Raw genomic sequence first — 23,458 nt, 5'->3', positions numbered from 1 at the left:
GTTCTCAAACTGGATGTCGCCAGATGGTGCCAGGGGCCCCAGTTTTATAATATTTTATGAAATACATTACTTTATTATAAATTCTGTGTAATTAAACCTCAGAAAAATAAGGCTACTAAACAAAAGCAATAAATTGTATAATTTAAAATGTTTTGTTTAATTCAAATTTTAAGTTTTAGAATGTTTATGTCAATCCACTGTACACAAGGGAGGCCGCAAAAATGTTTGATAACAACTGCATTAAAGAACCATATATGTCTACTACTGAGCATTAACATGTGTTCCATAGAGAGGAAGATATAATGACTAGTTGCCTATAAATATTGTAATGGTGCAAAAAGTCAATCTTCAGAGCAGTGCCGCTGGTGGCCAAACTTTTACAGTGGTGCCCTCTTTAGTTAAAAAACAACAAAATCACACATAACTATAGTATGTGTGAGAATACAAATATGCTATTATATATTATAGCCTATATTTCTGCATCTGTACTTGTGTAGCTAATGGACTTTTGTATACTTTACTTTAGTCAGTATAAATCCAAGCAATTTTGGAGAATTACTAAATGTCTTTATTGTAAGTAAATTAAAAGTCAGGTTTAAGGAAACAGCTGATGTCTATTAACAAAAGCAAAAGTTGGTATGTATGGTTACTGTATGTGTTTCATTGATTTAACACTCAAGCATTCAGCTAAGTAGGTTTTGTTAATGCAAATAAAATTTACGGCAGTTATTAGCATATACAAAACAACAATGTCTTTAGCCTAGATATCTTTGCCATGCTTCAAAATGCAACGCAGCACAATGTCATTTAAGTTGAACAACTGAAGTGACATGATATAAATTGGTATTGTTACACTATTTAAATCACACAGATGAGTTGGTGTCAGCAGCCAGCTATACATTTACACAGGCTTGTGAATGTGAACTGACCTGAAAATGATCCGCGAGTTTTATTTCGTACTTTTCCAGAATGCCGCGTTCTGTTACTGTACAAACAGATGGCGGATGATATCAAAGCATCGCGAGGGGAGACACTCTGCATGCTTTCTAATCGCTCTCGCGGTTCTTTTATGTTTCTCTGTGCAGCGCTATCGAACAAACTTTTGATCGTCTGCAGTCAGCTGGGGGGCGGGGATTGCGTACAAACCAATAGGGAGTCAGAATGGTGTATGTTTATACTTCTCAACCAATCACAATCGCATTCATCTGGATGATGCAATTTATCAAGATAGGTTTTTTAACGATGACAAGCCGGAATGTAAAAAAAGAAAACAAGTTGAAATTAATAGAAGTAACGAGGCGATTTTTTAAATGTAAGGAGTAGAAAGTACAGATAATAGGGCTTGGGCGCCGCGTTGCATTCTGGGACGTGGCGGCCATGTTGGTGGCCTCGCGAATGTAATCATACAGCAAGTTGAACGAGGAGAAGCGGCAGAGTTGGGAGAATTAAAAGAAAGAAAAAAGATGTTAAAATCCGGAAAAGTATGTTTAATTTACTGTGATACGTTAAACAGGGAAGCAGGGACCGGTATGTGGACAAAATCGGAACTATTAACGGTTGGGATCCATATGAAAAAAGAGTCATTTAAAATAACAGCGTGGTTGTTGTAAGAGCACGATTTCACGCCAATCTGTAAGCAAAGTCACGTATGACCTAGCTTCACAACTAGCTTAGTTAATGCAGCAGTTTTTGCTGTCAGCAGAGGGATAGCAACAGAAAGATGAATGTTGAAATGTTCCCGTATTTTGGGCGAGTAAACCGGGACATTTCCCTTATGTTCAATGTTGACTTAAGCTATATAAATTAATATTCAGATGTTATACTTCACTGTCGTATATATAAATGTCATTTATATGTCATGTATACACATTACTGAGGGGTTGAGGTTAATGTTTGGTTTCCGATATTGAATAAAACATAATGAAGTTTTGTTCTTATCTGTCATTTTTAATGTAAATTACTTTTAATGTGTTACTTTATTATTAATACAGCAACGGTTTACCATGGTTGAAAAAATAACGACAAATTAATCAAATTAAGACACACGATTGAGAGAAAGTATGTCTATAAACAGAGCGCAGCATGGAGCGCAGCAGTAAAGGAGGCAACCAACATGGCCGCCACGACAAGTAATGACGTCACGACGCCCAAGCCCTATTGCGTGAAAATGTAAGGAGTAGAAGTAAAAAGTCGTCTGAAAAATAATAACTCAAGTAAAGTATAGATACCCAAAATATCTACTTAAGTAAGGTGACGAAGTATTTGTACTTCGTTACTTGACACCTCTGGAAATCTAAAGAAACAAAATTGTAAACAAGGAAAAAAGGGAACAGTGAAAGTGTTAGAGAGACCACTGAGTTGAATTGGTCCAGGTGGAACCAACCGGCACTGCCCAGATCAGTCATCTTTTAATTACAAATGATACCACCCAATTTTAGGATGCACTGTCATAAGGAAAAGCTACAGTTATTCACTTATCATTAAATCCAGTATGTATCTCAGTTGCTGTACTTTTAAGTAAAAGTTCACCCAAAAATCAAACTTCTGTAATAATTTACTCACCGTTATGTTGATGGTACCCACTGACTTCCATAGTAGGAAGTTTACAGGTTTTGAAGAACATGAGGGGGAGTAAATGATGATAGTATTGTAATATTTGGATAAACTATCCCTTTAAGTTCCCATCTGCAAACAGATGGCTTAGTGAAAAAGTTTAATAAGACCTTTAAACCCATGCTGAGGTGAGTAGTGTCTTGCCCCAGGCAACAAAGCTTTGCTTTTTTAATAGAAAACTAGCCTGAAAGTTCCAAAATCAGTCAGGAGGACACCAGAACCCCCCCCCCCCCCTGTTTTTATCACATCAACAACATTAAAAAACTTTTATTGCTTTTTAACCAACAGACATTCTAAGCACTGAATGTGGCGTAGTTAAAGGTAGGGCTGTGATGGTTTCTATGACAACCACATCACTGTGGAGCAGTGCTAGCGTTGCGGTGAAGTTCTACCGGTTGTAATTTTATATACATGTGTAATAATAATAACTGTTGGGGTAACAGTTGCTATAATAGCTTAACTCTTAACTGTACATAGTTTAATTCAAGACTTTTTAACACCGACTTTCAAAAGTTTCTGTTAGATTAGTGGATTTGTGCAAACCAAAAGTCCACTTTTTCTGCATTAGTTCAGCAATGGATCAAAATGGACACATTTAACACACTATTTGCAAATGATAGAATTAATTCCAGCGATGACCCGCCTCTTTGGTGGCAAGATGAGGCAAGATTCCCTCTCCTGGCCAATGTGCTTAAATATGTCTATCCTGTGCTACGAGGACACTGTCTTAAAGGGACACTCCACTTTTTATGAAAATATGCTCATTTTCCTGCTCCCCTAGATTTTCCTAATTTTTACCATTTTGGAATCCATTCAGCCGATCTCCGGGTCTGTAAGTACCATTTTTAGCATAGCTTAGCACAATCCATTGAATCCAATTAGACCATTAGCATCGCTCTCAAAAATGACCAAAGAGTTTTGATATTTTTCCTATTTAAAACTTGACTCTTCTGTAGTTAAATCGTGTACTATGACCGAAGGATAGTCAAGTTTTAAATGGAAAAATATTGAAACTCTTGAGCACAATGCTAATGGACTAATCAGATTCAATGAATTCAATGAAGTGTAAATTCAATATTGTAATGCCTTATGGAAGGGATGCCCAATTATAACTATATGAAGATCTATTGTTTACTCCCCTGTAACTGCGATTATGTTAATTGAAATTTACATTGAAGTTTTCAAATGTTTCTTTGAGGCAACTGCATGCCATATTCTTTATAAACATTCAAAACAATCTGCTTCTGGGATACTTGATTAAGGTTTGTATAGTCTCCAAAGCTCAATACATTTTACACATTAAAAGCAATCAACACTCCTATTATATTTGCGGTAGACAGACAGGCACTGCTCTAGAAACGCTGTAAATGCACTGCTTGCGCATGCAGTGTCCAAGCACAATAAACTAGCACAATAAATTAATTTGCAAGATCTTACATCCTTACAAATATATAATGAAGTGCTTTGTTAATAAAGAACACCGCTATCTCACATAATGTGTTGAAGTGGTCTGTACATAGAGTGAACAATAATTGTCGAACAATCAATATCAACCAATTCAGCACCACAGCCATGGACAGCACCTGGTCATGTGATGCGTAAGAAACTATACCTCAAGTAACCACCTAAAGTACTGTTTGGGAAACACACCTAGAAAAGGTATACCTGTAGTAAAGGTAGGCCTTTAGTCACAGCCTCCTAAAAGACAACATAATCTGAAAACGCATCCCAAGGGTTTATCCATAGGCTCCAGATTACCGCTTATGTAAATAATGCCCAGTTTCTGGCACAGACTGGTCGGTTGGCTTGATAAAACGTTCACATATCATCAGGAACCGTATTAGTTTTGTGCTGCCTGTATCTGAGGCTCCTGAGGCATGCATTATATGGATCACCAAGGACCACAGTTTCAGCTAAAAAGTCTTTACTATTCTGAAGAAAAAATGTCACCTGTCCCGAGGGTGAGTAAATTGTCCTCAGTTTTGAATGTTTGGGTGAACTATTTCTTTTATTGTAGATATATGCACTGTTCAGACTTAAATAAAGATGAATCTGTTTGCATGCTTTTCTCCTCAGAGAGCCGCTATTCATCGGCGACATAACTATACGGTTACTGAGCCAGCATCTTCAACATTCAACACTGTCATTATCTGTACCTTTATGGCAAGCGTTTCACATCTTTTATATTGGGTTTATTTTTCTCATTTTAACTCAAAGGTCCAATTTCACAACTGTTTGTTTTCTCCAGCAATGGTTTTGTATGTTGGGTTCTAACATTTATTTTGAAACTTTCATTTATTTATACAGTATTTGGAGCACAAAGGCCGTTTGTTACTGCTAAAATCGTCTATAGAATCTAACTGGGCTAAAAGTTTACAAGGAAAGTAAGCAACTGGGCAGATAAGTATGCAGTATTAGATTGTGGTAAAGATTAATAAAGACATCTGTTTCATATTTTTCTTGTTGCTTCTGGGTGATCCAGACTACAGCTGGAGTCATCATTAGACGAATACAGACAAACAGACTTGCAGTAGGATACCAGTCGGCACTGTGCGATGTACCAATTACATCTGTTTTAATGGGAAGTGTGCCCGGTTCCGGACAGCCTAACTAATGCAGCCTTGAGGGATTTGAATCGTACAACCATAAGACTAAGTATATGCAATGCTAAAGAGATGAGTCTTTAATCTAGATTTGAACCGACAGAGTGTGTCTGCCTCCCGGACAACACTGGGAACACTATTCCAAAATGTGGGTGCTAGATAGGAAGATGATCGAACACCCCCGCTTGATTTTGAAATTCTAGGTATTATCCGCTGGTTGGAGATTTGAAACCATAGTGAACATGAAGCTTGCTTAGGAACTAAACCAGTCAGGGCTTTATAGGTCATTACTAAGACAAAACAGAAAATTTTTGCCAATCTAATGTTAATCTTAGTTACCTATAGATTAGTATTTCATCCTTCAAATGTCCAAAAAGTCTTTCGTATTGTCAGATTATTACAGAACGGCCATTCCATCACGTGAAGACTTGAAGGCGTACGGTGGGGTGCGTTGAAGAGTTACGAGTACGCGCAGCCTTTGGATACTAATCTAACAGCTGTGACATAGATAAAAATGAAACTTAAAAAAAAACTTTTTTTCAAATAACTATGGCCAGCAGCCTTACACATATGATCCAGAATCGGATACAGTCATTGATCAACAGGAACAACAGCAGCAACAATTACAGCAGGACGTCTCTATCTGGTAATTAATCCTTGTTTGTTTATGCGCTATTTTAATAAAAAATTTGATTTGCTCGTTTAAAAGATGTAAATGTCCTTAGTGCAGTACAATGCCAACCGAGGCAGAAAATGTTTTTTGTTGATTGTGTTGCTTACATTACATGCACGTATGTGCCGATTGCAAACAAAACGTGAGATTTTGATGTACTTACGCCTGTGGTTGCAACTCCTAAACAGGTACTTTTAATGTTCATTAGTTGTAAACAAGTGGCAAATCCGGTGTCAAACTGAGCCTTGTTTGTAAAGCAATCCTCTACAAAATGCAGCCAGAGAACAAACATAAACCCATTCGCAAAAATAACTGCATCCACTGTTGTCTTAAAGGTGCAGTGTGTAATTTTTTAGAAGGATCTCTTGACAGAAATGCAGAGCAATATACAAAACTATATACCTTTCATACTGAACCGTTATGTGTTTATTACCTTAGAACGAGACCTTTTTATCTACATACAAAGAGGGTCCCCTTACATGGAAGTCGCCATTTTGTGCCACCATTTTTCTACAGAAGCCCTTAACGGACAATTTTTTTTACTTAGTTGTCTTCGACAATGACAGGTTTGTCCGGTGGCAGCTACCGTAGCTTCTCTATGTGTTTCAAAAGCAAGGGGTGAGCAGTGGACTACGCCGTTGGTTGCAAATCGCAACCTCACCACTAGATGCTGCTAAAATTTACCCACTGCACCTTTAAGACATGGAAAGCTAAATAGGGTTTTCTTCTTCTAACATCCAAAAACACATTTCTTTTGTTGAACCATTTTGATAAAACAAAGTTGTCGAATACCAGTGACTTGTACTCCATTGACGCGCAGGCGTGCTTTTTTGGGGGTAAAGGCCCATAAAAGGAATATGGAGTCAATCTGTCATAACGAATACCCCCATTCGAATAAACCTTTCCAAAACTTGTAGGAAAAAGTTGGCGTGAGTTTTGCCCAGAAATGCTCAACTGCTTTTTTGACACTTTTGTTATGCTTAGGATGAGGGTTACAACTAGGCTAATATGATTGACATTTTGTTTTTATGAGAAATCTGGCTGCTGCATTTTAAACAAGCCAAAGTTTCTGTATTAACCCTGCAGGACAGACACCCAGAAGAGCATTGCAATAATCTAGTCTAGATGTCATGAGGCATGAACTAACTTTTCAATGTTTGACCTTGAGGGCACCGTTTTGATATATTTTAAGCTGAAAAAACACGTTTTACAAATATTTGAAACATGGCTTTTAAATGAAAAACTGCTGTCAAATGTGACACCCAAATTTCTGACAACGAGGGCAACATCCATAAAGAGTTCAGCTGTATTCTGTATTGTTACGTCTGGAAGCGATTAAGTCTGATAATTAAGACTTCTGTTTTGTCTGAATTTAGCAGTAGAAAGTTGCTAGTCATCAAGTTTTTGATATCAGTTTTTTAAGTATTTTTGAATTATAAGGTAGATTTGAGATTGGTCTATAGTTTGCTTATTTCCTGGCACTGAGATATTTTAACAAGAAGTCTAACGGCAGCCAGTTTAAAGGTTTTTGGAACAAAAATTCTACTTCAAACAACATTTGTAATATTTTCTTGGTGAAAACAAACTAAAGGTTTCTCCTGGTCAATAATGCTAGAAGCGACGTGCCTATTTAGAAATGCAGCTAATGAAATAAACGTAGCTCTGCTGCTGCACCACGTACAAACCTGTGACAATTTCTGACATCTTTTAAGTGATGATTGTTTACCGGTATATGCACAACCATGACATTCAGTGGTGCTAATCCTAAATAAATAATGTTTGGATTTTCCTTGTTATCTCTCTGCTTCTCTTCACATGTTCCATAATTGGCAAATATGTCAATGATACGACTGAAATGGTAATAGATGTCAACATGCTATTTATTGAAAGCTTGAGCCATGTACCGCACGGAGAAGTAAACTGAAAGCAAAACTTTTTAAAAGTTGTCCAATTATCTTGATCCAAAAGTTTGAAAAAAAGCCTTCAGTTGTTACCATCTGTTCCAAAGTCGCCAATCAGTCTAATTCCCCGAGGTTTGGTTGCTTTTCCATTACCGTCCACCTCTTTGCATTAGAAAGAAAAAAGTAGCCAATGGAGCGAAAAAATTATTTAATAACAGCAGGAGAGTGCTAATTAATGTCCTCATTTATTTCAACAATGTCAGATATCAAACTTCTCATTTCAGGCGTTATATTTATGAGTTGATGCAACAATGATGTCATAGTCTTGTACAAAACGAGACGCTGTTTGTATGTTTTGTTTGTTGCTAAAGAAATAAGTTGTCAGTGACGATGTTAATATTCTGTCTGCTGTAATTGGTTTGCATGCAGGGTCAGTTATTCTCTCCAGACTTAACACGAGCTGTTTAATGCTAAATTAAACACAGAGGCCAGGACCACTGCTTGCTACTAGAAAAGCTTTGATTATATCCTATCAAGATTTTAAGTCATAATTATAGCCTTGCTGTTCAATCCACATTTAATGACAGTGTTTATCCATGTTGATAACTCGCATGCCTGTCCAAAATAAAACCTCAGAGACTGTTACAAAACCCCCCCAAAAATCCTGTGACAGACAGGCATACGGAGCAATTTTGCAGGCTATATTGAAAAGGGATTGCCGAAATTCAAATGAAATCGCAATCTCATTGTGTTTCCAATACCTGAACGTAAACCTGTCAATCAGTGTTGGGGATGGGATTATACTATGGGGGGGTTGTATTTGGAAGTGCCATCACTAATAGTCATCAATACTTTACAACTGCTTGCACTTAACGACCACAGGTAGAAGCACAAGAAAAGCTAAAATAATATTGCAGACAAAAGGTTATGTACATTAAATTAACTCATTCCCCTCCAGTCTTTTTTTTTAAGTTGCACGCCATCCTTTTTTGTAATTTATAAAATAAAATATATAAATATACAAATAAATCAAATGAAAGAACAGACCCTTTGCTCATCAGAAACACGTTTTTTTTTTCATACATGCCGGGGAATGAGTTAATTATGTTTCAACAAACCAAATCACTATTTGAAAAGTATGAGTTCATGAATTGAGGGAACTGTGCCCTTTAAGCTTCATCAATTTATTATTGACCTTCAATTGATTATGACAGCATGTGAAATTATTTTCTTTCTCATCCAAAGGCTACTCATTAGTGTATTTGTAAACCAGTGCATACAGTATGCTGCTAAATGTCTACTTAAGGGGGTCGCACACCGGACACGCAGCTCAGCGCCTCGCCGTTCTTAAAAAAAATTTGAACATATTGTTTTCTATGAGTATACGCACACCGGCGCCGACAGGTGGCACCTGTCCGCGGCGCCCAGGAAGTTGCTCAAATCCCTGTCGTGCCACAAAGCGTCATTCACATAGTTTAAAATTAAATAAAGTCATATATGTCCCAAATTGTTAGTGATTAACATTGGCTGCTAACGTATATTTTGCATTTTGAAGTAGACGCTATCGGACTAAGCTCGCACTATTTAATTTGCACTTCCGGTGTCAGAAAACCTCAGAGATGTCCTAGCTGAGCTGCACGTCCGGTGTGCGACCTCCTTTAGTTTGATCTTTTGGTCAGAAAAATAATCATATGACTATTTAACCAACGTATTGACTGATTTACAAGATCATGTCTTATAAACACAAGGCATGATATTGAGTAGGATGTCCCATACCTGCATTTCCTCAGAAAATTAACCAAGATTTGTAATCATGGTAAACCTTTGTATTTGTAGTAAAATAGTGGAAATGATAAGCAATCTGCCAAAAAAAGATCATGGTGTGTTTAGGATGGCATGGTTCAGCGGAGTAGGCAACAGGTGACGGCGAGCCGAGAGACGAACAGTGAGCAAAGTTCAGATACAGTATGAATAACAACACCTGTTTCTTGTGTCTGTAATTGGCTTGAGGAGACAGAATAAAAACTGCAGGCTTACTGGAGAGGGTAAGAGAAATCTACGTGGACTGATGCTCTACAACCGCAGAGAAAAGATTTATTATTGAAAGACAAAGAAGAATTATTAAGAGCATGAGAAGTGTGTGGTTTTTGTTTTCAGTAACAGCGCATTTCTCCCCAGCCGACCCGTCTTCTCCGTCCTTCCAAAACCAATTACTACTAAAGTAAAACCATGGTTAAGTTTATTAAAAGACAGTCTAAATTAAGGTAATGTGCCTATGTTTACTTCTTATTTGTATCCACTAGCTGATAGCCAAGTTGATTGTAATGGTACTGTATATAATATAAGGCGATCAAAAATGTGAGTGATGTCACTTTCTAATACAAACATGGCGCATAGTATAATCCCGCCCCCAACACTGATTGACAGGTTTCTTTGCAATGCATTGGAAACATAAAAGCAAAGGGCATTGAGATTTCATTTGAATTTCTGCAGGGTTCTTACACTACGCCAGAAAATGTGAAATAGCATACGGGGAACTGATATTGAGATTAAAACATGGCAGGGTTGTTACCCGTAAAACAGAGGAAATTCTGTTTGCATTTATGTTTGAATTATGTCACAGTTTTTACATCCAGAAATAGATAACACAATTGCAAATACAATTCGCTATTCCTTTTAAATATTGCCTGCAAAATTGCTCCATATAGGCGTAAATGTAGCCCTTCGAGGCATCTGGAAAAACACAGAGATGAATGAAATGCATAATTTACTTTATTAACGTCATCTGTGCCATTATCTGGCAAATGACAGGACACCGCAAATTCAGCCTGAAATATATCTCAAGGAGGGCGATCCAACTGGTTTAAGCTCCCTCTGCCCTTTTAGCACAAACTAATAAAATTGGCATGTCCATACTAAAATGTTTGCAGCTTCAGGGGCCCGTACCATGAAAATGGTTAAACAAACTCAGGGTTACAGGATTAGTTTCAGGTTGACAAAACCAAGCCAATGTGCAGGCCTTGTTGGTAAAAGCTATTTTCATTGTACCCAAAAGCCAGGATTGGCACAAACTAATCCTAAACAAAGCTGGCTAACCAACTAAACCAGCTTCATGGTATAGGCCCCTGAACCACTTGGGTTTTTAATTTTTAAGTTAAAGTGCATCTATTTCATTGCTAAAAACGTTTTTTTGTGTATTTGGTATGATACATTGTGCATTTTTCTTTATCAGATTTCCATATAACACAGAGCTGCTCCTAATGACCCTGCTGTCATAATGACGCTGAAGTAGTTTACTAGGTTATTTATTTATTTACATGTGGCTATTACTTAGTATACAATTATCTACAACACTTGTTTTTGTTACATTTCAAAATATTAGACATTTACAATTAAATGCATTTTACTGAACGATTAAAATAAACAGAGCAAGCATATTATAATGTCATCAGGAAACCTTAAAAAACCCATATTTAACAAACGAAACAGGGAGTGGATTTCATTTGCAGAGGTTTACTGAAACACAAGGCAAACAAATCCAAACAGCAGGCAGAGATGTAGTGGTGGGAAGGCAAATAAATCCAACAAACCAGAAAGACACTCCAACCAGCAAACAAAGGCAAAAGGGTAATCCAAAAACACTAATCCAATAAACAGCCACAATGGTCATAACAACAGACATGAGACACGGATCTCGCTCGGTATGCAGTACTACTTACAAAACTTCACAATGTGAACATGGAAGTGGCATGGCTATGGGTGCTTCTCAATTCTTTTTTGTGCATACTCGTTTCCTTTCCTTGCTTTCTTTCTTGCAAGGACGGAGGAGACGAAGTTTTAAGTAAAATGGTATAATTTTTTTCTTATTCTCTTTATAATGTTTATTTTCAAATTATCAAGTGCATTAAAAAACCCAAATATTTAATAAAATAAAGTTAATTACATACTTGAGTTAGAATTCATATCCTTACTACATTAAAATAAAGACATTCTTAAAAGTGCTGTAAAATTTGTCTATACCACTGATTATTTATATAGATTGGTGGTTTATACATAAATATTAAATATAATGTCTGAAACAAGTCTACATTCACAATAATTTAATGATTAATAGCAAGATTTATGTGTGTTTAATGACGTGACGATGAAGGGGGAGGAGATTTATACAGATGTGGCCCTTAAAAATGCGCGTCTCTGAGAGCAGAATGCCGCGAAATTCTGCGAGATCCTGCAGAAGGGGGGTTCGGTGGGGGATGCAGGAAATACAAAAACCTGTAGATGGCAGTCGTGTTTCATGTAGGCCATACTGACGACAATTTGTGTGCTTGACTTCATGCTGAGTGTATACTCTATGATATTGAAGTAACATGACACCGATTTTCTGTGTTTAGGAGATACTCTTTGATGTCATACAAATGCAGGCTTTTTTGGCAAACATTTCGTTGGCGAAGTTTTCTTTGCCAGTTACATAAACAGTGACATATTCTTCATAAAATTTCGACTCAAACGCGCATCATTTGTCTTATTTTTTTCCTTGTACTTACAGTAGAAGAGACGTGATATATGATAACTGTCTTATAACAAAATAACTCGCGAAGACCTTTGAAGAGACCGAGCGCATTTACGCAATATCATTAACTAATTTATCTAATTTTACATTTAGTTCATTTTTGCATCTGAACGTTTAATAGCTTTAACATGGTTGTGTTGCGCTTTTCTGCATTACTGAACAGTAGGAATATAAGTAGAAATATAAGAAAATATAAGTTGTGTGTATTTCCTAATTATAAGCCTTTGGGAAATTGCACCAAATCTAAACGTGCATAAAATCAAACATGTCATTTAAATAAGCGAAAAATTATGAGCTCAAAATTTTGAATATAATGTGCTATTGCAAAAAATTGCCCATCTCTAAAGGAGAATATTCATCTTTAAAATTGAAGAAACCAAAAAGTAATGTACTGATAAGCATTCGTCAAACATAAATAAATAAATATATATATTAGGGATGTGCCCGAAGCCGAATACGTTATTCGCAAGGGCACGTATAATGGCTTTAAAACGAATAACGAATTCATCCGAATAACAGAAAAAATATTCGGCCAGACATCATAACGTGTTTACTGGAACAGCTCAATTATAAAGCCCTTAAAGCACGTATAATATGTGTGTGAAGTGAATGAGTGTAATCTATAAAATTACATGAATGACATTTTCTGCGCGTCCCTTATTTAGAAACGCGAGATGTTTTGGAATTAGTTTTAAAACGCTGCTAATATCAAACGTCTTTTAATCCAACTGTAAGTTGATAAAACACTTCCGCATAGGATTCACTTGTGTATACTCGCTCATGACTCCTCTCCTAATTCCTCGTTCCTCACCTCCTCGCGGTGCAATTAAAGAATTGAGATGTCCTACATGATGGCGGAGCTCGATTGGTTTCCAGGTCGTAGGATGTAGGATGTAGGAGCAGGAGACGAGGAAGCATATTGAGAAGCACCCTAAGGCCCTGTCCCAAATGGCACACTCCAGACTTGTGGTCCTTCTCAAAGTCCACACTTTGATGACATCATGAAGTCCAGACTTTAGGGACACTTGATGCGAGTCCACGTGGGTACACCGGAGTCGTATTTTGGGACAGACATGAGCGTCACACCGGAAATAGGTAGAGAAGTTGCCCCTCAGTATGAACTCCTCCCTTCCGTCGTCTGATTGGTCTGATTGCTCTTTCGCAAGGACTTCTGGGTTGGTAAAATGCGCGAAGCCTGCTGCAGTGCAGGCTTCACTGAAGACCACATCAAGGGGGCAGAGGAGGCGCTGATGAGCACACTTCAAAGCGTAAAAATTACAGATGGGACACCCTACGGACTCGTAGACAAGTGAGCATGCGCAATTTAAGGCCACGAGACCGAATGTCCACATGAAGTGCGCCATTTGGGACAGGGCCTAAATACACCATAGATAGTAACTGTAGAAGGAGAGTGTGAATGTCCATAGTCCAGACTGTCAGAGGTTGCCACCTGGTGGTGGGATCAATGGTTACATTCCCGTTCGTTACACCATACAACTATTTACATGGTACATACCAAGTGTTTTACATACAAAGTACTCACAATTGTTGTGAATGATCAAAGAAAGCATTCATATTAATGGTGGTGATGTATCGCTATCGTCTGCACCCCGCCTACATGATGTAATTTTGGTCATCAATAAGTTCCACGTCATCTGTACACCCAGTTTGCGTGCAGTGATTTTTGAGGCCGTGCTTTTGTCATTCTTGCGTATCCGCGGTTGATTATGCTTCAAAAGCTGTGTGGACGTGTGCTTGCGTGAGAATAACGCAGAAAAAGTCTGCCTGGCCCTTAAAGGATTAGTCCATTTTCTTAAGAAAAATCCAGATAATTTACTCATCACCATGTTATCCAAAATGTTGATGTCTTTTTTTTGTTCAGTTGAGAAGAAATTATGGTTTTTGAGGAAAACATTCCAGGATTTTTCTCATTTTAATGGACTTTAATGGACAATATGTCAATGGATGATATATTGTGAAGGCTTAGCTTAGCTTGTCTGCTGTTTTGACGGACATGCTGTTTCATAATTAATGTATAGACCCCTTCAAGGTTCATAAACATTAAATGACTATCGGGTGCGCACGCAGCATGGGGTCAAACTGTTCATACCATCGAGGCTTTATAATTTAATCTAGCAGGGCTGAAAAATGATGACTTACCTCAAATGAAGTGAGCACTACAAACACAAGCCTCTTTGATATTTGCATTGTTCCAGTCTGCACGTTAATTGCTTGCAAACGCAGATGTTGTATTGAGATTCTGCATGAATCGCGAAAACTTAACGGAAGACCTGGTGCGATTTTCACAGCCCACGAGGTAAGTAGGCATTTTTGACGATACCGATTAAAACTCTATCTGCTGTAATGGCTTTTCTGACCCCGACATGCGCAGTGGGAACTGCCTGTGACGTGAACCGTGAAGGGGTCTATAAATCGCTCTTATAAAGTTTAAACTCAGTTTAAAAATATATATAGTATTAAATGTTCCTAGAGTATTTATTTTATAAAACAGCCCTCAGATATCAAATATAAACCCTTTGGTATTTGTGATAGTATGACAAGTTTAATACCATTCTTGATCAATACAGGTAAACTTATTAAAAATGCTCGGACCCGCCACATGGATTGGACTGCTTAACTGGTTAAAGATTTAACATACAGTACTTGCTTATACTGCATGGGTTCAATTCACATGGCCGAAGTGATTTAAAAGCTTACATTTATCCTTAATTTTGTGTTGGTATTCCCCCTGCAAACCCGGGGTAAAGGTTTAAGATCAAACTTCATTTTAAACAGGGAAAGACATCTTGTGTTGTTGATTCAGCCAGGTCAATTTATTTCAAGGACTGACACAGTGGAAGCGACAGAGTTATTTGGCATTTCTGTGAGGGGAAATGAGAGTCTAGAGCATGTAAGTTTCATTACTTGAGAAGTGGCCTGTACGCTGACCCGAAACAAGGAAAAGAACACCAGAAGGACCGTGAAATTTAGAAAAACAGAGAATTAGATAAAAGAGGAAGAGAGAGAGCAGGAGATAAAATATAGCGCTGTCCTTTACTCTGAGCGCCGCGGTGACCTTACCAGGATAGTAGTGATGACCAGCGAGCGGTTGGAAAGGGAGTCTGTGATATTCATGCCATTCTGCCTGGGGACCTCGGTGATGTTCAGACCGCCGGTTGCACTCCACTTCCCCACCTGAAAAAACATGACAGCATGTGTGTTCACTTTAGCCTCCACCTGTGCTGAGATCATTCTCAAGCATTAGCTGATTGGCTTCTCTAACTTTATGCCAACACACCAGTGCTTGTGTTCATGAGCGGCCACGTCCTTGCATGCAACCTGAATACATTAACGCCAGAGAAAGGACAATTCCAGCAGAGGAAATTATTTTAAAATGTTACATTGTTTTTCTGTTGTTACAATACCTAAACAAATGTTTTTTTAACACTGGCACAACCAAAACATTGCAAAACATTTCTTTAAGCGACTGTAGCTCAATCTGCATATCATTACACTAGAAGATCAAAAGTTGTGGGTTTAATTTCTAGGGAACTCACACAATAATAACACCATGAATAGCCTGAATGCACTGTAAATGACTCTGGGTAAAGGCGTCATGTGAAATGAAGTGACACAGCTATATTGGCACAACCAAAGATGTGACTTTCTGACCAGACTATCTACAACAAGGGTCTCCAACCTTTTTGTAAGTAAGGGAAACCACAAATGATAAAACAATCTGGAGGCTACTTTTTGATATAGTCTACTTAAAACTTTTTTTTTTACTTTTTTTTGTTTTGTTTTACTTGTTGATGCGTTTTATAATTGTTTAAAATGTTAAAGGATTAGTCCATTTTCTTAAAAGAAAAATCCAGATAATTTACTCACCACCATGTCATCCAAAATGTTGATGTTTTTCTTTGTTCAGTCGAGAAGAAATTATGTTTTTTGAGGAAAACATTGCAGGATTTTTCTCATTTTAATGGACTTTAATAGAGCCCAACATTTAATACTTAACTCAACACTTAACAGTTTTTTTCAACGGAGTTTCAAAGGACTATAAACAATCCCAAACGAGGCATAAGGGTCTTATCTAGCAAAACGATTGTCATTTTTGACAATAAAAATAACAAATATCCACTTTTAAAGCACAACTTCTCGTCATGTAGATCCGGTCGTGATGCGCCAGCTGACCCCACGCAATACGTCATGACGTCAAAAGGTCACAGAGGACGAACGCAAAACTCCGCCCCAGTGTTTACAAGTGTTGAGAAAGAGGACCGTTCCTACGTTGTTGCATCTCAACTGATACTAATTAATGTCTTTGTGTCAGTTTATTGTTTAAAATGGTCCGCAAATGTCTGTTTTATATATGTATATGAAATATGCATTTCCTCAAAAATCCTGCAATGTTTTCTTCAAAAAACAAAAACCTGTGTATATATATATATATATATATATATATATATATATATATATACACAGGATGTTCAGAATAAAATAAAGGTCAAAAACGAAGTCTTTTTTGATCACTATTAACTTTGCTTACATGATGGAATCTCTGTTTCATATATTTATTGGTTTGCACACACAGACAAAAAAACTGTGCAGACACTTGGATAATAATAACCAACATATTTGTACACAACATTTTCCTTTTTTTTCCCATACCCCCCTCCAAAAAAAAATATATATATATAGAATATCTTATTTTTCCAGTTTTAGAAAAGACATGAAATAATAAATAAATAAATAAAAAATTAATAAAAAATAAAATTATTTATTTATTATTTCACGTCTTTTCTACAACTGGAAAAATAAGATATTATATATACATATACATATGACATCAGTGATCCAAAATGTACTGGATGGGGCATTTGTTGCTTTCGGAAGGAGATGGCGTCTCACCATCAAGGAAGTGAAAGCCAGGACCTCTAACTGGCCCGATGAAAAGAGGTGTTATTCTTGAGGAGTACCAAAAATGGCTACATGCGGAGAAATATTAATGGTTTTAAATCTGAAGTCTTAACCCTTTTTAATGACGCATAGTTGTTTAATGTAAGTGCATTTAAACTAACAGTAACTTTAAATATATGTAAATAAAGAACTCTTCAGTGTGCTCGCGTCCTCGTGCAGGCTATCAGGTAAAAATTTTTTATAAATAAATATATTACAGCATTTACTTCCAGCACAATTTTATTAAAAGTTTATTCACTTAAACGCTGTTGAAAATTTCATTTTCACGTTGTACAATTCGTTTTTTTTAGCCAAAACAGCATAAAATAGGGCTAATGCTCACGAGAGGAGATCACTCTTAATATTATCCTGCAAGCTCATTTGTTTAACTGAGCAACAGCATCAATCAATTCAATCAAGAATCCGTTTCAGGCCGGAGCGTTTAATGTGCCTCCAGGGATACCGGCAAGCACAAATCTTTCATTAGTTAAGATTCACACGAGCATTCACTCAGAGTAAAGCCACGACGCACAAAGGAGTTGCACTTTAAATAAAGCCACTAACATCAGCAAATCTGAACAAATGAGGCTAGTTTTAAACAAACACTTCCTTACAGCCAGAAAAAAAGTCACGCACACGGTACAATCACACCCCAACAAACCGTCTCACGGCTGTCGGGATCCATATTCGTCCCAGTACAACTGCCGTGGTGTTCGTGAAGCCACTAGGGCAGCGTCTATCAGTGTTACACAGGTACAATAATCATCCGGAAACACCTGATGCAAAGCCTGACATATGCTTTTCATTTGACACGCATATTAGTTTGATTGTGTGGAGGCGTGTGAATTCAGAAAAGATGCGCTCAGCCACATTACATGGTGATGTACCATTCTTGCAAATTGACTGCAATTAACTCAATTCATTAAAAGCGATTATCGAGGGAAGCTGCAGTTATTCATTTACGATGGCAACACGAGACACTCCTAGCCTTCTCAAAATGAATGCAAATTTTGCAAAGCAATTTTTCTTCTCATGAACGTCCTAAAACGCAGGCTAATAAATGAAGTAGAAATCTGGTCAGAGAATATCCAGTGCATTGTGTTTACATGCTACTGTGAGGAATTTGTATGCAATGATAACGGACAGGTTTTGTGGATTTATCTATACAACAGAAACAAACAATCTGATTTGACCATACACTTATTACATTAAAATCATTTTAATAAAACATCCATAAAATCGCAGGTCTTTTCAAAGGAGAGCGCAGTTATATTCACATCTCTCATGACTGCACAGAAGCATGCTACATCTAACTTCAGTTAACAGAGGCTTGTAATTAACACTACTTTGTACCCTAATCTAATTTGCTTTATGATCCACTAACTTATGCTTATGTTTCACCACCTCATTTAATTCCTTGTTAGGAGGTAAATTAAACGTAAGACATAGATTGCTCTTTATTTGCACAGCAATGGTGACCAAATGAGACAAGGTGCAAAGCAGTTCAGCACACCGTTAGATTAGTGACTTTCTAAGGAGAGCAGAAACATTTGCAATGTTACATTTTGGCAGCCTGGATGCATCTGCTAAAAGTGACATACCCCTTCCCCTACCCCTTTGTTTTGCACGTTCACGTGAGAGTAAGGGCTATCCCAATCGGTCCTTACCCTCACGTGAACGTGCAAAACAAAGGGGTAGGTGTAAGGGGTAAGACAGAGAAATGGGATTGGGCCTAACTCTTTCGACGCCAGTATTTGCCAGCCAGGGTCAGCATTTTTTATGATTTTTACAAAACTTTAGTGCCTTCCAAAAATTGTTCTTCTTTAAAAAACAGACAATTTGCTTAAAAACAACACACATTTCATCCTGTCCTCATTTCCTCACTTCCTAAATATACGTACAGTAGGTTTCTTCATTCTGCATTTTTGTAAAGGTAATTGCATTTTTTTAAAACTTTTGTTAGAGATCAGATTCAGAGCGATGATCAAAACATACACAGAGTTTTTTTTACTGTTTTTGAATCAGTGGATGCTTCAGTGTTTTATAAGCTGGGTAAAAGCACCACCTGGTGGATAATAGCGGAAATATGGATTGCAGTAAAAACTTATCATTGGCAGGGAAGCGTATTCTCTTAATTAACGAGATGGTTTACCTTTTGAAGGCCGTCCTCTTTAAGACTCACGATGTCCAGATCAAAGTCAGTGCGCAGACCTGTGGTCCTGTTGAAGCACAGCCGTCCCGTCAGGCCGTCCCAGTGAGACTTCAATGCAAAAGAGAACAAGAAATTTTCAACAAACAAAACACAGCTTTACACTTCATTTACAACTTCATCAAAAAAAAAGAATTTGAATTTGAATTTAAGTCTAGAAAAGTAGATTTAAAATGTAAAATTAAATGTCACATTTCACTTTCAGGAATTGGCTGTGGCCAGATCGGTTCAGGTTCCAGTGTGACGTCTAGTGGGCTGTGGTCAAGGCCTTTTTAAATTATGTCAATATCTATAGATCTGCTAATGCTGGGTACACACACAAAAAAAATCCTAGATTTAAACGTTTTGCTCCTATTGTGTGTGCTGTGCCATGATGTGTCAAATACAGCACACAACACACAAACACATTTTCAACCAGATTCTCGACTGTGAAAAAGTAAGCATGACGGACAATATGCAGGAAGACATTTCAATGATTGGTTTGGAATGATTTACACAGAAAATTCAAGGAAAAAGTAAAGGGTTTGGGTGAAGTCGTGGACACTGCGGGAACATGGTCTGTACAAGTTTACTTTTACATCAACTTCACTTTGTGCTGCGCTATGACCGCTTCCGTCTTCCATCATCTCACTTTCTGATTGGATATTGTTTCGTTTCACGTGAAAATCTCAACGGCGTGCGCGCGTTTGTCCTCAGGGCTCCCCCCACACATCAGGATTTCTGATCGTAAAAATTAAACATGTTTAATTTTTACGATTCGCGATCAGGGCAGCTCCGATGTTCTTCCGATCAGGTTCAGACACACTTAACACATCTCACACCAAGGGAAAATCTGATAAGTTAATCTATAGAACCATCAAGATAATCGGGACACAGCTAGGATTGTCAGACGGGGGGAAATCGGCCCAAAATCAGCCTGATTATCTTTTGGTGTGTACCCAGCAAAACATAGCTACTGCATTTCCTCATATCTTGCATTCCTCTTTATTTTAATATCTGATTGTTAAAAATAAAATATCTTTGTCAAAGAACCATAAGTGCAAAAAGACAAAAAAATTTTGTTGTGTAGGTACCTCAGTGTGCAATGTTAGGGAAGTTCAGTTACATTGTTGGTTTCTGTCTATTCATTATTTTACTGTCAGTGGCACAGTTGGTGGTGAAGGATGAAAATTGAGAAGGACGACGATATAAACAAACATATAACTTTTAATGATGAAATATACAATAAGCAAACATACACTAATTCAAACATAAGATGTAACAAAGACGAGAACGGACCAAGACGAGGGAAGCAGCAGGGTATTTATGTAGGAGCTGATGAGGATGATGGCTGGCAGGTGATGTTGATTGAAGATGAGACACAGGTGAGGGAGTGTGAAGGATCATGGAGTCCATAGGGAGATGACAGGGAAAAACAAAGGGAAACAGGCAGGAAGACAGAACAAGACTGTAACAATCAGAGGCTTAATAAAAACATATAATAACTGAACTAGAACAGACTGTAATTCGAACAGAACACCCAAATCATCTCTAGTGTTACTCTCATGCTGTCTCGCTTTTCTTCATAGACATGTGCTCACACATATGAATGAGGAAGTATATAGCATAAATCACTTATCCATTTTGATAAAAGGAGTCCCGCATCTTTGACACACATAGCTTATTTTTGTTCCATTATTTTGCACTTTTTATTGAACTTTTAAAATGTAGGAAGTTCAAAAAAAATTTCCCCAGATTTTCAGATTTAGATTCAAATAATAATAAAGGGCGTTGGGCGTCAAACACATAGGGCTCTATCATACACCTGGCGCAATGCAGCGCAAAGCCCGACGTAAGTGTATTTTGCTTGCGCAATTATAATTTTCACGTTTAGCGCCGCGTTGTTTAAATAGCAAATGCATTTGCGCCCATGTTTGCGCCCATGGGTGTTCTGATCTAAAAACGAGGTGTGTTCAGGCGCATTTTTGGCTCGTTGCTATTTTGAGGCAACTAAAATAGACGATGCCATTGACCAACTTAAACCTGGACTAAAGTCAATGGCGCAATATGTTTTTTGTTATTTATAACAAAATAACAAAAATCACACACTCACACAAAAATCACACAAAAATCGCTGCAAAAGATGCTTTTCAACAGGTGTTTTAGCACTCGTTGTAAACTTGTGGACCTATTTTTCCAAACGCCTCACACCCGTACATTCTTCCGTTGAGAGCTTGAATAATAGACACTCCAGCCCAGGTGGTGGCACTAATCCGCCATTGCCAATTGCAAGAATACAAACAAAGTTCCCGGTGCGGAGTAATACCGTACCTCACAGCACATCTAATACAAGTCAATGGAGTTGGCAAAAACTACGATAAAACCTTTTGGAATGCGTCTTTTGCAGCGATTTTTGTGAGAGCATATCAGTGAACACCCCTGACCACTCGGTGAGTTTCACGTCTTTGTAAATCACAGTTTAAGGCATTTTAGGAAGGACTGTTCCAGTGCACCTATACACACATTACAGAGGTGGGAGGTGAAACAACAAAGACCCAAAGAATCTCGGGGCAGCCGCATATGTCGAAATTTCAGTCAAAACTGTTCTATTTCATCATAAACAATCTGAAAACAGGGCTTTAAGTGTAAAATACCAAACTTGTCCTTTAAGTAATGCTTTTGATAAATCCCACATGTCGCTGTCCGAGTGCTGTATTTTTAGAGTACAAAACTTTTCTTGCATATTTGCAAATTACTTTATGAGATTACAGTGATTGTGTAGGATATCAATAGCCTACATTTACAGCAATTTAAGCCTGCTATTTTTACTTCTATGACTGAAAGAAAACGGCTTTTAAAAGTTTTAATAATAAAAAAATTCAATAAAAATGAAAACAACAATTTTTTTAACATTATTCTTAAACTGGGGTTTTTCTTCCTCCGCTTAGTTTTTCAGTTTACAAATCTGTCATCTAAATAGTGATTAGACATAGCGCCAGCGCAACAGGCTTTTAAAGGAGATGAGAGCTGAGACTCTCATTGGTTTATTACACGTTACGCCCAAAACACACCCATTACTCATTACTAGAATGGGTACAACCCTTTTCGACAAACCATTTTTCCCATCGTTAAATTAGCAAAAGTGGCATTGGACACGCCCATTTAGACGTCCGGGTCGGCGTGTTTCCAACCCGCGGGTTCCTCTTTCATGAAATATTTGGCCCGCCCCAACCCGCCCCGCAACACTGTATCTATTTTTACAACCCGCACCGCCTGCGACCATTAAAACAGACATACTAGGCATTTGAAATGTAAATGAAAAGAGGCTTTATTTCAGCCTAAAAGTGCTTGGAAACAGCCATTAGATTACATCGCCCTGTAAAGTGGCAACAACATACGCAAATTAACCTTTGAAACCAGCATAGTCATATTAATATAGAGATCGGATAATGATAAACATTTTCAACATTTACAAAGCAGCGTTTGTATTATTTATTCACAAATTCCCTACCTTAATTTCTGCCGCAGATCGTCTTTCATCTTTTATTTCTCCGTTTGTTTTGTTGTTGTGGCTGGCAGCGGGAGCTACTTGGCGCTTCTGTGACGCCAAAGGTTTGTGGATATCAAGTTACGTTGCGCAAGTTACGCTGCAGAAGTTACGTTGCCACGTAGGCCTACGTAATTTAAACTTATCAAAGAACGTAATAAAATAAATAAAATATATATTCCCAAGTATTTAATATATATGCTAAGGGAATAAGACGCAACATATCTGTTTTTTAAATTTTGTTTTTAATGACCCGCCCCAACCCGCCCCGCATTAAAGTTACAATTTCTTTAAACACCCCAACCCGACCCACGGTGTAATACCAGATCTGAACCAGAAGCACAAAAAAATGCTTAGGTTACTCACGTAACCCCGGTTCCCTGAAATAACGGGAACGAAGCATT

The 23,458-nt window shown here is 37.7% G+C and overlaps 1 protein-coding gene across 1 annotated transcript in view; it reads right to left on the bottom strand.

Moving 5' to 3' along the window:
- The window catches only part of grik3 (glutamate ionotropic receptor kainate type subunit 3), a 148,416-nt gene that overhangs the window by 54,088 nt on the left and 70,870 nt on the right, over window positions 1–23,458 (bottom strand). Inside the window, exons 8-9 of the mRNA XM_055209467.2 lie at window positions 19,472–19,579; window positions 15,442–15,555 (exon numbers count right to left, since the gene is read on the bottom strand). Coding sequence (XP_055065442.1) covers window positions 15,442–15,555; window positions 19,472–19,579 — 222 coding nt within the window. The remainder of the gene's footprint in view (window positions 1–15,441; window positions 15,556–19,471; window positions 19,580–23,458) is intronic.

This window comes from Misgurnus anguillicaudatus, chromosome 10 (genome assembly GCF_027580225.2).
Source record: "Misgurnus anguillicaudatus chromosome 10, ASM2758022v2, whole genome shotgun sequence".
NCBI classification, from domain to species: domain Eukaryota; kingdom Metazoa; phylum Chordata; class Actinopteri; order Cypriniformes; family Cobitidae; genus Misgurnus; species Misgurnus anguillicaudatus.
Note: the sequence above shows the minus strand (reverse complement) of the source record. Positions and strands in the feature narration are given on the sequence as shown.